This window comes from Prionailurus bengalensis, chromosome C2, assembly GCF_016509475.1.
Source record: "Prionailurus bengalensis isolate Pbe53 chromosome C2, Fcat_Pben_1.1_paternal_pri, whole genome shotgun sequence".
NCBI classification, from domain to species: domain Eukaryota; kingdom Metazoa; phylum Chordata; class Mammalia; order Carnivora; family Felidae; genus Prionailurus; species Prionailurus bengalensis.
In genome coordinates this window covers 135,292,121-135,306,539 of record NC_057350.1, presented here as the reverse complement: position 1 = coordinate 135,306,539, position 14,419 = coordinate 135,292,121, and the positions used below count along the sequence as shown (strand labels likewise).

At 42.2% G+C, this 14,419-nt stretch overlaps 1 protein-coding gene across 11 annotated transcripts in view; it reads left to right on the top strand.

Annotated features, from left to right (window-relative positions):
- The window catches only part of TBC1D5 (TBC1 domain family member 5), a 548,599-nt gene that overhangs the window by 486,355 nt on the left and 47,825 nt on the right, over nucleotides 1-14,419 (top strand). For all 11 annotated transcript variants that reach the window (XM_043595489.1, XM_043595488.1, XM_043595478.1 and 8 more), the window contains one exon: nucleotides 4,874-5,037. In XM_043595489.1, coding sequence (XP_043451424.1) covers nucleotides 4,874-5,037 — 164 coding nt within the window. The remainder of the gene's footprint in view (nucleotides 1-4,873; nucleotides 5,038-14,419) is intronic.

Here is a 14,419-nt window from a genome sequence, read left to right as displayed (position 1 = left end):
AACGATGGGACAAAGAACGCCTACTCACAGGAGTGAGAGGAGAGACTGAGAAGCCAAAAGCTATCCTCGTGAATGACCCTGTGTTGGCCACTGTGCTTGTTGTTGAGAAATGATAGTCGTGAAGCAGGACAAGCAGTTCCATTATGTTCTGGATAATCACTCTAAGAAGGCAGAGAAACACGATACGTAAAACAAATCTGGGGAAGCATCAGTTAGCTAGAAAATGCATTTTTGTGGAAAACTTATTCCCAAAAGACATTGAATAAATGACTTTTTGGACTGAGAACAAGGACAGAATTTGCCCTTTACTTTCAAAAAACCTCATTCCATTTGTCTTTAATCTTAGGTCACATGTGCGACAGCGCCCCCCGCACAGCCTTATTGGCAGGGGAGGGGCAGGCAGACTGGTACAACTCTCCCAGCATGGGCTCTGGAGTTGGGTCCAGGTTTGAATTCTGCCTCTACCACTGCCTTGCTGGATGATCTAGGGAGGTCACTTAACCTGTTACCTGAGAAGAAAGGAAAAGAACAGCTGCTTCTGGGCTGGTCGTGGGAAGTTAGCACCGTACCTGTGCTCCGTAAGGACTCACGGGTGCTGCCTGCTCAAGTGGCAGTGATGAGGGGAGCACTGTTATGTGTTTTGTTTTGTTTTGTTTTGTTTTGTTTTGTTTTCCAAATACCTCTGGTTTTCAGAATCAGGTTCTGAAAGAGCCAACTCAACTCCTCTATCTTTCCTTTTTTAATAATTATTTCTGGGGTGTCTGGGTGGCTCATTTGGTTAAACATCTGACTTCGGCTCAGGTCCTAATCACACAGTTTGTGAGTTTGAGGTCCGCCATCAGGCTCTGTGCTGACCACTCAGAGCCTAGAACCTGCTTTGGATTCTGTGTCTCCCTCTCTCTCTGCCCCGCAACCCCCTCAAAACTAAATAGACATTAAAAAAAATTTTTTTAATAATTATTTCTGACATTCTATAACCACATGTTTGCATGTAGGCACTGGATCCAACAATGCTTAGACTCTATGGTCAGACTAGAGCAGGTCTGTTTCCAGGGGTTTCATTTACAACCTTCCATTCACTCTCCCGTGACACCAAGTTGTATGTTTTTAATGCATAAACATCAGCCCTCTTGCTGTCTGTCACTCAAGTCTGTGAGGTGACAAAATATTACCAGAGAGGGACACATGCCTCTCGTTTTCTCCTGGGTCATTGAACAAAGTCAAGGCCACAGCACTTTTTCCCTTTTTGCTCTTCTGAGCTGTGCCACCCCACCAGTGACCTCCCCCACCCCAGATTTCCTAGCCTTCTGAACATGTTACCTTTGGAGGTCCTGTGTCTAGCTCCTCCAGCTGGTCTCAGGTTCTTGCCTGTCCATTTAGGAATATACCCCAGCCCCTGTTCCTATTTTCCATTGAGTTGAATGAGAGAAAAATCACAAAAATATTATTCATGGGACATAGTAGGAGCTTAATAAATACTTTCTCCCCTTTCCCCTTTCTTCCTTCCCAGCCATTCTGTAGTCAGGGCTCCTCGTGATGCCTTTGAAGCTCATTCAGGCAGCCTGGGCTCTTGACAAATAACCTCCACTGATAGGTAGCACATGGGACACAAAACTTTTATTGAATGTTTCAGAGAGGAAAAGAGAATGAAGGACAGATTTAATATGCCTGGACACAGCCACAGCTAGTCCAGATAACACCTTAGTGCCCTTTAGAAAAAGCTACCCCTTCTGTGCACATGCAGCTCACACCAGGGCACCCATCTTAGCAAGCAGAACAGTAGAGCAGGGCCTGGATTCCCGCTGTCCCACTAGGCAGTCTCAGGTGTGGCGGATGTGGCAGTCCTCGGCTCAGCTAGTTCGCCAAAGTCTGTGGGAGGTGCCGCTAAAGTGAGACTAGTCCTAAGGGGAGAGGACTAGCAAATCTGCAGCCCACAGTAACTGCATATGAAACTACCTGCTTTAGACTTGGAAGTCACCACTCTGCTAGTAATGCTTTATGTCTGCTGACTACTTAGCATATCGCCTGGGATCCTAAGCCACCCTGAGCCTTTTATACCCATTACCCACTTGGGCTACAAAGCATGTATGAAGTAGGTGTTTCACTTATCGATGAGAATCATGGCTAATGGAGGGGCAGTGAATTGTTGACTCAGCTAGATACCCGATAGATACCCGCTGGGCTTAGACTCCAGCTTAGGTGTGTCAGACCCAGCAGGTACTGGTTTGAGGAATTCTGCCTTGTAAACATCTCTCAAATCTACCACCACAGCCTTAGGTTCAGCCCTCGTAATCTCATGTGTGGGCAGGCGCAGGAGATGCCTTGCTCAGCCAAGCTCCTCTAATCCTCATGCTACTTTCTTCCTTAGAATCTGCAGTAACTCTCATCATCTCCTGACAAGGTAAGGGCCAGACCCTTCAGCATGAGAACAAAATGCTCTTTCTGATCTACCTGGCCCTGTTTAGATCCTCACCTTCCCTCGCTCCTCCGTCCCCACTATGGCTGGATGACCAAGAGGGAAAATAAGCTCACATGTAGGGTGCCAGCAGCTTTTAGGAAGAACTTCCTTGATTCTCTCCTTTTCCCAGCAGACCATTGAAATCGTCATCAAGTGCAAAAGAAGCACTCTGTTGGACTAGTCTTCTTTTCCACTGGTATTGGTGTCATTTTCAGTTACATATAGATGGCAGGAAGCTCCAGAGGATTCAGGCAAGCTCTGATTGAGCTAGACGTCCCCAGTAGCATTTACCAGTTGCCTTCACAAATACCGTGTTCTCTGCTAAAAACGACCCACCCCGAGCCACTGAGGCCACTGCCGCCACCACCGCCGCCACCCTCTCTTCAGGTGTGAAGACGGAGCACACACTTCGGATTGCCTGAGACAGGCTCAGTTGCTCTCTCTTTGGTGCTTCCAGAGTACTGTTGTTTGCACTTCTGTGTTTGCTTTTCTCACCTAGGATTGTAGGTTAGCTAGTGTACATAGAGGTGTGTATTTCCCTGGTACTGCTATCGGAGCTCTCTGAGAGCTCCTGTTGTGGTCATCCCTCATCCTTAGTGCTGGACAGAGTTTCTGCAGACATTCCATCCGATCCATCCGCACGGGGCTTGTTCCGCGGTGTTTGGTTATGAATGAAGAATATGTGCATGCCTGAGGTGGCCTAAGAATTTGGTCTTTATTTGGCATATTTAAAAATGCCTACAATCTAAAACAATTCTAAGTAACTGTCGTGAGTCAGAATTTCTGAGAAATAAACTATGAGACAAAGATTTATGGGTAGGAAGCTTTAGGCGGGGCCGGAGGGAGGGGGGTGCTGTCAAGATCAGTATCTGGGGAGCAAAAGGAGCAGCAGCGAGCTGAGGAGGAGTGGAAATGCTTTGCAGTCGTGGCTGGAACCTCTGGGACCCTCTGGGACCGGGCTGGCCCTTCAGAATAGTCTGCCTTGAGGCAAGAGGGCCAGCCTTTATCCTCTATCACCCCACCCAGTCCCTAGATTGGAGCTAATCCCAGGGGAGGGTACATGACCTTAGAGCAGCTGTCTTCAGCTGAGGGCCACTTCCAGAGAAGAACTCAGGGCCACTTCCAGAGAAGAACTCGTAAGAACCCTCATCAGTCAGCACTCCCCATGGCTGGGGAATAGTGCCTTGGTCCCACAGGGGGCTTGGGCGGGGCACCACAGCAGTACACTTAAGAATGTGCCTCCAAGAATAGGCTTTAAGTTTCAATGCAGCAGAAGAAATTGTTAACGTTGTTCCTATCAGTTAAAAACTTGAAAAGGTTTATAGAGGGCTTCAGAACCACTGTGCAGCTTACGGGCTAGAAGCCCGTTGAAAATCCTGGCAACTTGCCTTGGGAGCTGTCCAGGTGAGGCCTGGGTGATGGAATGGCTCATCCATTTGCCCGGTGTGCCAGCCCAGTGTTGTCATGTTCTGTGTGTGCAGGGCATGAGGAGGACAGAGAAGTGTAATAGTCCTTTCTTCTATCTCAAGGCAAGACTACTTCTGGTGCGTAGGCTTTTCCTTCAGATCTCCAGATGAAGTGCTCCATCCTTTGGGAACATGTTCTAGTGACTCCATTTTCTTAAGGTCTAAATGTTTACGTTCCCAAAGGGGATGAAAATGTTAGTAAGCTAATTTCTGTAATTAAGGGGAAATCGTGCAGGGATTTTCTGTGAGATATAGGCCAGTTAGTACTTTATCCATACTATCACTAACTTGGAATTTGATAATTCAGAGATACATTCTAAGAGGAGTTGACCTTAGGGTTATCTCTGAGAAGGTCATTTGCCAAGCAGAGTGATAGCTGCTGGGGATCACAGGTGTCCCCACTGTAGTGTAAGGAAAGGTCTAGAAGAGGCCCTGTGAGCCAGCACCTTATCCCATTTTTCAGATGCTTCTACCATAGGCGGGGGCTGGCCACGTATCTGTTCTGCAATTAGTGAAGAGGAAAGAGGCTCTTTTGAAAAACTGCTGAAGGATTTATATTTTTTAATATTAATATAGTACGTACTATAATCATTTCTGGTGTCTGTCACTAAGGGTGATTCCTTTAATGAGGGAAAATCTAATTATCTAACCTGTCATTTCTCAAAATGAGATCTTTTTGCTGTTTTTTTTTTTTTTTGATGTGTGCAACACTTAGACAATTATAGCACAAATTACATGTGGAAAAGTATGGAGGCACTTCATTGTTTTTTACAAATTGGCAGCTTTTTTGCTACCTAAAATGAGTGCATTTTAACAACTCCTCGGTGTCCTTATGTTGACAGTGCGAAAAAAGATGTACAATAATTGATCCTTTGTTAAAGGCAGTGAATAAAGTAGCTTTAATGAAAAAGTCTAGTGATTCATTATCGCCTCTTAATTTTTCTTACAGGACAGAGTTCTAAAACCATCAGCTCATCCCCGAGCACTGAAAGTTTGCCTGGAGGAAGGGAATTCACTGGCTCCCCACCTTCATCTGCTACTAAAAAGGACTCCTTTTTTAGCAACATCTCCCGTTCCCGCTCACACAGCAAAACTATGGGCAGAAAAGAATCTGTAAGTATTTAAGGACAGTTTTTCTTTTATCCTTCATTTTCCTGTAGAGTGCTGCGTTTATTAAAACTTGTTTAGGGCTGAGTTCTAAAAAGCTCTTCACATGACTACAAACTAAAATTAATACTTTCATCAAATTATTTTAATTTTATGATTATCACTTAGTAATATTTTAAGGCCATGGCCTGCATTCCACTAGGAGAAAAAAAGTAGCATCAGTTTAAAATAAGTGGAATCCCAAATCTGCCCTTTCTTCCTCTGCAAATGCTTTTTTGTCAAAGCCTAGGTTTTTTTTTCCTAGAACGTATCAAATGGCATTATACCAAAAAATAGATGAAGACACTTATAAAACAAACCAAGATGGATTTTTTTCAGTTTTATTTCTTGAGAAGTAAAATTAATTATTTTACCTCTTGTTTTGAAAAGTTATACAAATTATATTTAAATGATGGCATGTTGATAGCTGCTCTCGAAGGTCCTTTGTATACGTTGTTCAGGACATATCTAAAGCATATCAACCACTTTAAAAATCTGGTTGTGTCTGAAAAGATTTTTTTTAATTTTTTTTTTTACATTCAATTTTGAGAGACCGAGACAGAGACAGAGCACAAGCGGGGGAGGTGCAGAGAGAGAGAGGGAGACACAGAATCCGAAGCAGGCTCCAGGCTCCGAGCCATCAGCACAGAGCCTGACAGGGGGCTCGAACCCACAAACCGCGATATCATCACCTGAGCCGAAGTCAGACACTTAATCGACTGAGCCACCCAGGCTCCCCTCGTTGTGTCTGAAAAATTTTTTCAGCCAACTTCACAAAAAAATAAAACATTTAGCCACATCTTAGAAGTAGTTCGACACTTACTCTTCTACTATGAAGAACCCATCTGCCTACTGGAGCAGGAGGCATGTGTAAGATCTTACAGACAAGGATCTAGCTGTTGCTGAGAGAGCTTTAAATTAGAAGAAAAATAAAACAACAAAACTTTAAAACCCTTGAGGGATAATTATGATACATAGACTAGATAACAGTATGATGTCTGTCTGGATGGCTGTGTATGACTTTAGGCAAGACACTCAAATCCCTGGTACTTCAGCCACCTCATCTGCAGATCAAACAACACACCTTGCTCCCCACAGAGAGGAGTTCACTGCTCAGTCTCTTGGGGTCCCTTCACCGCGTAAGAACTGCGATTCTCCAACTGGTAGAAGAGCAGAGTGGAACTCTCACTGAAAGATGGCAGCTGTAATACAGGCAGTTGGCTCTGCTCTCTCCTGGCCTCACTCCAAGGACGGTTAGGGCCGGTAAAAGTAAACCCTCAAGGAAGAAGAAATCAAGAGAAAAGATAACAGCAACAAACACTTGGTACTTGTGAAGCAGATGTTAAGTGCTAACTAACTTAGCAGCCTAAGAAAGCTGACCACTAAGTCAGCAGTAGGTAAAAGCCAAGAAGCAACTCGATTTACATTGTAAAGTCCTCTGGAAGCTTAGGAACTAGAAAATGGAGTGAAGTTGGGACTTGCTCTTCCAGAAACAGAGGGATGGATGAAATAGGTGATAGGGGTTAAAGAGTACACTTGTGACGAGCACTGGGTGATGTATGGAATTGTTGAATCACTGTATTATATACCTGAAACCAATGTAACACTGTATGTTAACTATACTAGAATTAAAAGGAAAAAAAAGCCGCCGTTGCCGCCGCCGTCTTCTTCTTCTTCTTGTCCTCCTCCTCCTCCTCCTCCTCCTCCTCCTTCTTCTTCTTTTCCTCCTCCTCCTCCGGTGAGCAGGCAGAGAGAGAGAGAGAGAGAGAGAGAGAATCTTAAAAAGGCTCCACACTCAGCACGGAGCCTATCACAGGGCTCAACCTCCCAGGGCTCGGCCTTGGACTCTGAGCTCATGACCTGAGCCACAACAGGAGTCAGATCCTTAACTGACTGAGCCACCCAGGTGCCCCCAAATTACAAATTTTTAAAAACACACAAATTACTGACTTTAGGTTCTCCAGGTAAACAACCAGTTCACTTTACAGTGAACCCAACCTCCACAGCCCTGCCCAAACACAGAGCTTTCTTTTAGCTTTTGGTTCACACTGTACATGAGCATGACAGCCAGCGATCACTAGATACTTGAGAGCATGTGACAGTTAAAGACAGGCAAAAACAAATAGAAGAAAGCAACTGGGAGAAAAGTGTTTATTCAGGAGAAGAATGCTTCAGGAAAAAAAAAGAAGGAAAGAAAATATTCAGAGGATAACAACAAAAGCTATTAGAAATCAAAATATGATATCTGAAATGTAAGGCTCAGTAGAAGAGTTGGAACTGATAACATTGAGGAAATCTCCCAAGAAAATGGAGTACAAGACAGAAATGGAAAGAGATAAAAGAAGAAATATTAGAGAACCAACCTCAGAAGTTCAAAATCTGAAAAATAGAAGTTCCAGACAACAGAGAAAATGAAGGAGATAATAAAAAAATACAGTTAATTAAATGTTCCACTAATGAAAGACCAGAGTTTTCAGATCAAAAAAATCCATAGACTCATATGAGGACTTTAAGAGACAAAACAGATGAACATAAGGGAAGGGAAACAAAAATAATATAAAAACAGGGAGGAGTACAAAACAGAAGAGACTCATAAATGGAGAACAAAACTGAGGGTTACCGGAGAGGTTGTGGGAGGGGGGATGGGCTAAAGGGGTAAGGGGCACGAAGGAATCTACTCCTGAAATCATTGTGGCACTATATGCTAATTTGGATGTAAATTTTAATAAATAAAAAATAAAACAAGTTAATAAAAAAAAATCCATAGAAAGTCCCACACAAGTAAAAAGAAACCCACAGCCAGACGTATCACTGAAGAAGTTCAGAACTCTGAGAGCAAAGAACTCTGAGAACAAAGAGATATCCTCCAAACTTGGAGAGTTGAGGGAAAAGAAAGATTTCCAACAAAGGATCAGGAATTAGAATAACTACAAATTGCTCACAGCAACACCAGCAAGGCCATGGAGGAATACCTTTAAAGTTCTGAGAGAAAATTACTTCCAGCCTAGATCCAATACCTAGCCAAACTAATTAAACGTGAGATTAGCATTAAGCTACTTTCACATATTCAAGATTCAAAAAATTTATCCTCATGCACCCTTTCTCAGAATCCACTGGGGGATGTGCTTACAGAAATGAGGACATACACTGAGAACAAGGAAACAGAGTGTCCAGAGCAAGACAAAAAGATTCCTCAGAATGATAATATTAGGAGATCCCAAGATTACGTATAGCACGGCTAGTTAGCAGGTCGAGAGAACAGCAGCTAACCCAGGTTGGGGCAAGTCAGAAGGTTCAGAAAGTTTTCTCCAAAAAGATGATATATTTGGGAAACAACTAATGTATTTGAACAAATTAAAAGATTTAAACTAGGGCTGAATTGGGGTTTGACTTAATACCTTTATAAAAACAAAGCCATTAAAACACAGGACAGTGGTGCCTGGTGGCTCAGTCAGTTGACTGACTTGGGCTCAGGTCATGATTTCATGGTTCATGAGTTCAAGCCCCGTATCAGGCTCACGGCTGGTCAGTTCAGAGCCTGCTTCGGATCATCCGTCCCCCTTTCTCTCTGCCCCTGTCCCGCTCCCGCTCGCTCTCTCTCTCAAACATTCATAAATATTAAAAACACACACATGGGACAAATTGTAACTCCAAAGGAAAACAGAGTGTCAGAAAAAGGAAGAAAGGTTACGATAAACCTTGTAACTGAGCCATGACTAAAATTTACGTAGACGTGATAATGAAAGCCTATTGACTACAGAGCTCATCAAAATCATGATAAAATTGGTTAGTAGACCTAAACAAACCATTTTCTTCCTTAGTGGAAAATACTGTCCAGAAAAATCAAGAGACGGCAATATAAACTAGAGATACCGAGATAAAAAAAAAAAAAATGGGTAAAAGAATTGAAAGTGGTTCCTTCTGGAGCAGGAAGTGGAGGGTGGGGCTGTGTGAACTGTTTTTCATAACAGGCCTTCTCGAACCATTTGACTTTTCAAGGTGTTACATATATAACTTAGATTAAAAATAATAACTAAGAATCACAACAAAAACAGAGTGTATTGGCATAATAAATTAGAAGAGATATCCGCCTGTACAGAGAACATGTCTATGAAGAAGCGGAATAAGGAATAACAAATGAAAAAGGCATATGGAGACACGTTCCATTTGCACTCTGTCACAGTTTGGTGGCATATGGATTAGTCGACAACACCAATTAATTACTTTTCTTTATGGTGATAACTGTAACTTAAAACTGAGACGTCAGGCAAAAATAGAACTAGAGTAAGTCTCACTCTTTACATAGACCTGTTATGAACCAAAAGCAGAATGTAAAATTATTATTCAAAATTCAATATATTTTCTAACTTATGGGAACTAAGTAGGCAGGAATTTTCAAGAGAAAGCCCCTGATTTTTCAAGTAATAGATTATCTTATTATTTTATGAAATAATGTAGTCTGTGCTCTTTGCCAGGTCACACTATCTGCCCCTCCCCCCCCCCCAAGGTGCTTGATAGGATCGCACCTCCTTGTCAGAGCCACGTGAGTGGTTCTATCCTGGGAGTTGTAAATGAAAATGACCTGTGCGTATTGCCACTACTGGATCTTCCTCAGCCCTCTCCTTTGCCCTGCCAAGCCTTGGGAGACGTGAAGTATGAGTGAGAAATAACTTTTGCTGATTTATGCTGAGACTGTTGCTTATCATAGCCTAACTGTACACAGGTGGAAAATGCTCAGGCCCATAGCTAGGACTCGTCCTCCCACGGGAGCCATGTACCGCCTTTGCCACTGGTGGCACGAGAGCTTATGACTGGACACCTGTCATCCCTTGAGCCTATATTGCTTTCATTTTCAGCCCAGCTTGGGATAATATAGGGACATTCCGTGTCTTCAGAAAAGTTCAAGATTGCTTTTTGTTAACATCGTCAGCATCAGTTTCTCACATAAGCAAGTAGCCAGAAATGGAAGCAAAGATATGTCTTGTTTTGGCTCCCCAGTGCCTTAAACTATATGTACCTTGCAGATTTCAAGACTCCGTTGATCTTTTAAAGTGGCCCAGGATCAAGAAATTGTTGATGTCACTTAACAAAAGGTTAAAATGGCAGTTGAAAACAGACATTAAAACAAAATAATCTAGTAGGAGCTATCAACCTAAGTGTGGCAAAAGCTGCTTATAATGGTTCTAACGTAATTGAGAGATGATCTTCAAAATCAGTATGTGTGATTTATTTTGGATAAGCATCATATATTAGGTCATAGAACTTATGTCTTCTCAGTATTGTCTTTTTACATATCATATAAAGCCTTTCTGTAATCCACAGGCTGGCTCTCTTCTTTAGATGAAGATGTATCACACTTATTACTACTGTTAATGCCCCTGATTTGGCCATATCATAGAATACAGAACTCAGCTAAATCTTTAAAGAGGTAACAAATTAAGCTTTATGTCGTATGTTTTTGAAAGGTATCATTATACTTCCTCTCTGAAATGTGAGCAAACTAGTAGGAAGTTTTAAACATTTACCTTTGCTTCTTAGTATTTATTCGTGAACCATCTTCCCTCTGCTTTGTTTCCCAAAAGAGCCTTTAGGGCCCACCTAATTCAAACCATGGTTTCCAGCAAGCTCTCATTTTTTAGTCATGAAAACAGAACTGAAAATTTTGATACTTTTAATTTTCCGTGATAATGTAAATGACATCCAATACTTAGTTTTCTAGAAATCTATTTTAGTTGGGTCATTCATCTGACTGTTAAGTAACTTTTTTTTACTTGCTTTAGCACTGTTAGTCATGTTCCACAATTGTTGCCAAATCATTTTCCAAGAATATCTTTGCTAACATTCAAGAATAGGGAAAATACTGAACATAAGAAAAACTCTAAAATGGATTTGTAACTTCTAATGCTTAAGCACATCAGCCAAGTAAAACATTTTTTTTAAAGTTCCTGATGAACTGCAAGACATTCTGCTATGCTTTTTGATAATTACATACATACCAGTCTCCAAAGATCTAAAGTTATCATCCATGGTTCAGAATCCTCTCTAAACTACAGGAAATCAAAACTGTCTGAGCTAGAAATCCCTGCGTAAAACAGGATGTGTAACAAAGTATGCACCACCTGCGAGCTCCCGGCACTGCTGAGGGTGCTCATCCCGTGTCTTTGTGACCCCTGCATGGACTCCTCATTGCCCTTTGGTAGTGTGAACATATGCCATGGTCATACTAATATAATTATTTTTGTAATATTCATTGATCTATTCTTTATGATAAAAGAATAACACGAAGTGTCAGATGAACGAAAACTAATTTGAAAGTAGACTCATGTTTCCTTCTGGAAGTATAGACAACCTGAACGTTACCTAATCTACTTCAGGTTATGTTCTAGGAATGGAAAGCTAAGACGTATCTGTATAAGAAATGTCAGAGAGTAGTAGTCTCCGCGAGGGTGCTTAGGGTAAAATTGGGGCAGAGGGGAACACATCAAAAGTTAAGTAATAATTAAACTAAATAAGAATTTAACTTATCAACATGAGAGACATTATATGGTTTAATATCAAATAAGCAGTAAAGATCATAAATAATATGGATTCAGAAGATAGGCCGTCATGGGGTTTTGTTGTTGTTGTTGTTGTTGTTGTTGTTGTTGTTGTTGTTGTTTTGATCCAGACAGGCTTCACGTGAGAGATCAGACTTTAACCCCAAACATATTTCTTCTATTAAATGCAACCATTGTTTTCTCTTATGAAAATTCAACAACTTCCTAGGACCGGATAGTGGTGGTGGAGATTGAGTAGGCAGTCAACAATGTCTGCTGTGGGTGTTTTCTTCTCCCCCACAGCCTCTGGCAGAATGTAAAATGGTTGGGATTATATCAATTTGCTTGTAAAAATGAAAGAAATCATTATCTCAAATGAGGAAATTTGTTGCTTATTATTTCAAATAACAAGAGTCCCGAGATAGGCAGGTCTAGAATTGGATAATTCAGCTGTTCATTGACATCACCAACTTTCATTTTACCATCCTCAGTGAGGCTTTGTCCTCACGTCACGCCCATCATGTTCTCAAGAGGGCTGTCATAAGCCTAGTATATATCCTGCCATGCCCCCTGCCCCTAGCACACACAACATCTTCCAGAAAAGTCTACTTGGAAGCTCCCCAGCAGGCTTTCCTCCCAACTCAATGGTTGGCCAGACTGAAATCCCATGCCTACTGCTAAACCAGTCTCTGGTACGGGGAAGCTTTAGAGAAGTCCATGCCGATGTGGAAAGGTGGTAGAAGGATAAAACAGTTACACGGACAAATAATCCCTAAAGTATTTTCTCTGATCCTTCCCTGAAGCATTTGCCCTTGATGAGAGCCAGTTCCGTTGTGTCAGTGATGTTTCATTGGTGGGTTTTTAGGCAGCTTGAGTTAGATTGGTAGTTAGAAGAGAGAAACTGAGCAATAGCATTCCCAGGAGGCCAGAATTTTCCTAGTTATCAGATTTTCTCTTCAGCCAGTGATGTATACTTCCTAAGAACATGTATTATGTGGGAAGTATCGATTGTAACAGATTTCTTTGTTGGCTTTCTGGGTGGAATTGAAAGCTGGCATCTAGAGTATGTCTAATTATAGAATTGTTTCAATTAATAAATATACATTTGTAATCTCTCATTGTTTAATCAATAATACTAATGATAACTGGATTAAAATACAGTCCCATTTAAAATACATTCCCATTTAATAATAGTCTATTGAAATGAATACATGCAAAATGAATTTAGGCATCAGCAGTTTTTCTAGCTTCTGAGGAATTATAATCTAAGGCCAAAATGAGCTCAGATATTTGAAGCACGGCATTTAGTTACTCATTAGGTGTTATATGAACCTTGTTCACAATCTTTCTGCAGTGCACCAGCTCAAGGTCAGGGAAAGCGGACCATATATCTTTGCGGGAGCGTTCCTTCCTCCTGCGTCCATCTTTTTGCCTTACCCCAAACACCTAATTCCATTTCCAAGAAATGTGAGCATCAAAGGGAGCATCATAAAGAGCTCTCTGTGGTCAACAGCTTATAGGGTGAGCATTTTAATTTAGCTTAGTAAACAGGTTTTATAACCAGCTTTTAGTATCTTTATGCTTCAGTACATTTATTTTTAACCAAAATGTCGGAGGAGCCTATGAAAGCCGAACCACAGGAAGCAGAGTGCTGAACCTTGACTGTAATGCCCTTTTTAGGACAGTGAGATGGTGCCCTTTGGGAACGAATGAAACACTTATTCCCCTCATGCTGGGCCTTCTTCTCCATCATTTGACTTCATCTCCATCATCTCCACAAAATGCAGAGGCGCCGGGCTGTACTGGTGCTGAACACTGCCCAGGAGGCGTAGACAATACGTGGGGAAGAGCTCAAGTGAAGCGGTTAGAAATAGTGAGAATCCCTGGCCAGAAACCTGTCAGTTTGAATCGTGCTAAATGAAATGTGTCATTAATAGCATTTGCTTCCTTCCAGTGACCTTTCTTGACACTTGTCATTTATTTGATCTTTCAATGACACATTGCCTTGGGGACAGTAATTTTTGTCCTAAAGCACACATGTGCATGGCAGGAAAGATGAGGGCTTTGAATTATCCGTGCAGATGGTCACCTGAGGCCAGAGGCCAAACTGTGGGGACGGTGAGGTTGGACTCCTCTTTCCCCCTCAGTGGCTGAAACCCTCTCACCTACATGGCATCTTCCTGCTTTTAAATCTCCTGCCCCTAGCATCTCATCATTTATTCTTTTTAACCCCTGTGTTAACTTTTCCAGAAAGCTGTATGTTTAACTGAATGAGCTTTAATTCCAGAAAGAATGACTTTGCTCCTGTCATAGGAATTCTAGGCCTACTGAACAAAGCGGGAGAGCTGAGTCAGGCGGGCAGCTTTCCCCTTGCCTTGAAACCTTAAGGCTCAAGAACACCTTTTAGATTTTCCCTCATGCTAGCGCTGCTGGGTCGGTCAGCAGCTTCGGCACCTTTACTTCAGCTTTCTCTCTTTTCCTGAACCCTGATTTTTTTTTCCCGCCCAGTTTTCTACACCCAGATGCCCAGGTGTCAGGAATTCACACATGTGGAAGTATTCCAGGTGGTAAACTCCAGGAACCTCACGCCTGAAGCCTGGAGAAAAGGGTGGGTTACAGAGCAGTCAGTAGTGCAGTTTGTGCATTGCTCGCAAGAGCCCCACTGCAGGGGCAAGTGGGTGCAAAAACCCAGCCTGTGCTCTGTTCACCAAGAAGCGTGCCCAAGTCTGGGGGCTGTGTTTGCCTGGAAAGGCAGTGTGTTTCTCTCTACAAAAGTGATGTCCATTCCCCAAGGCCTGCACCCAAAGGAAGTG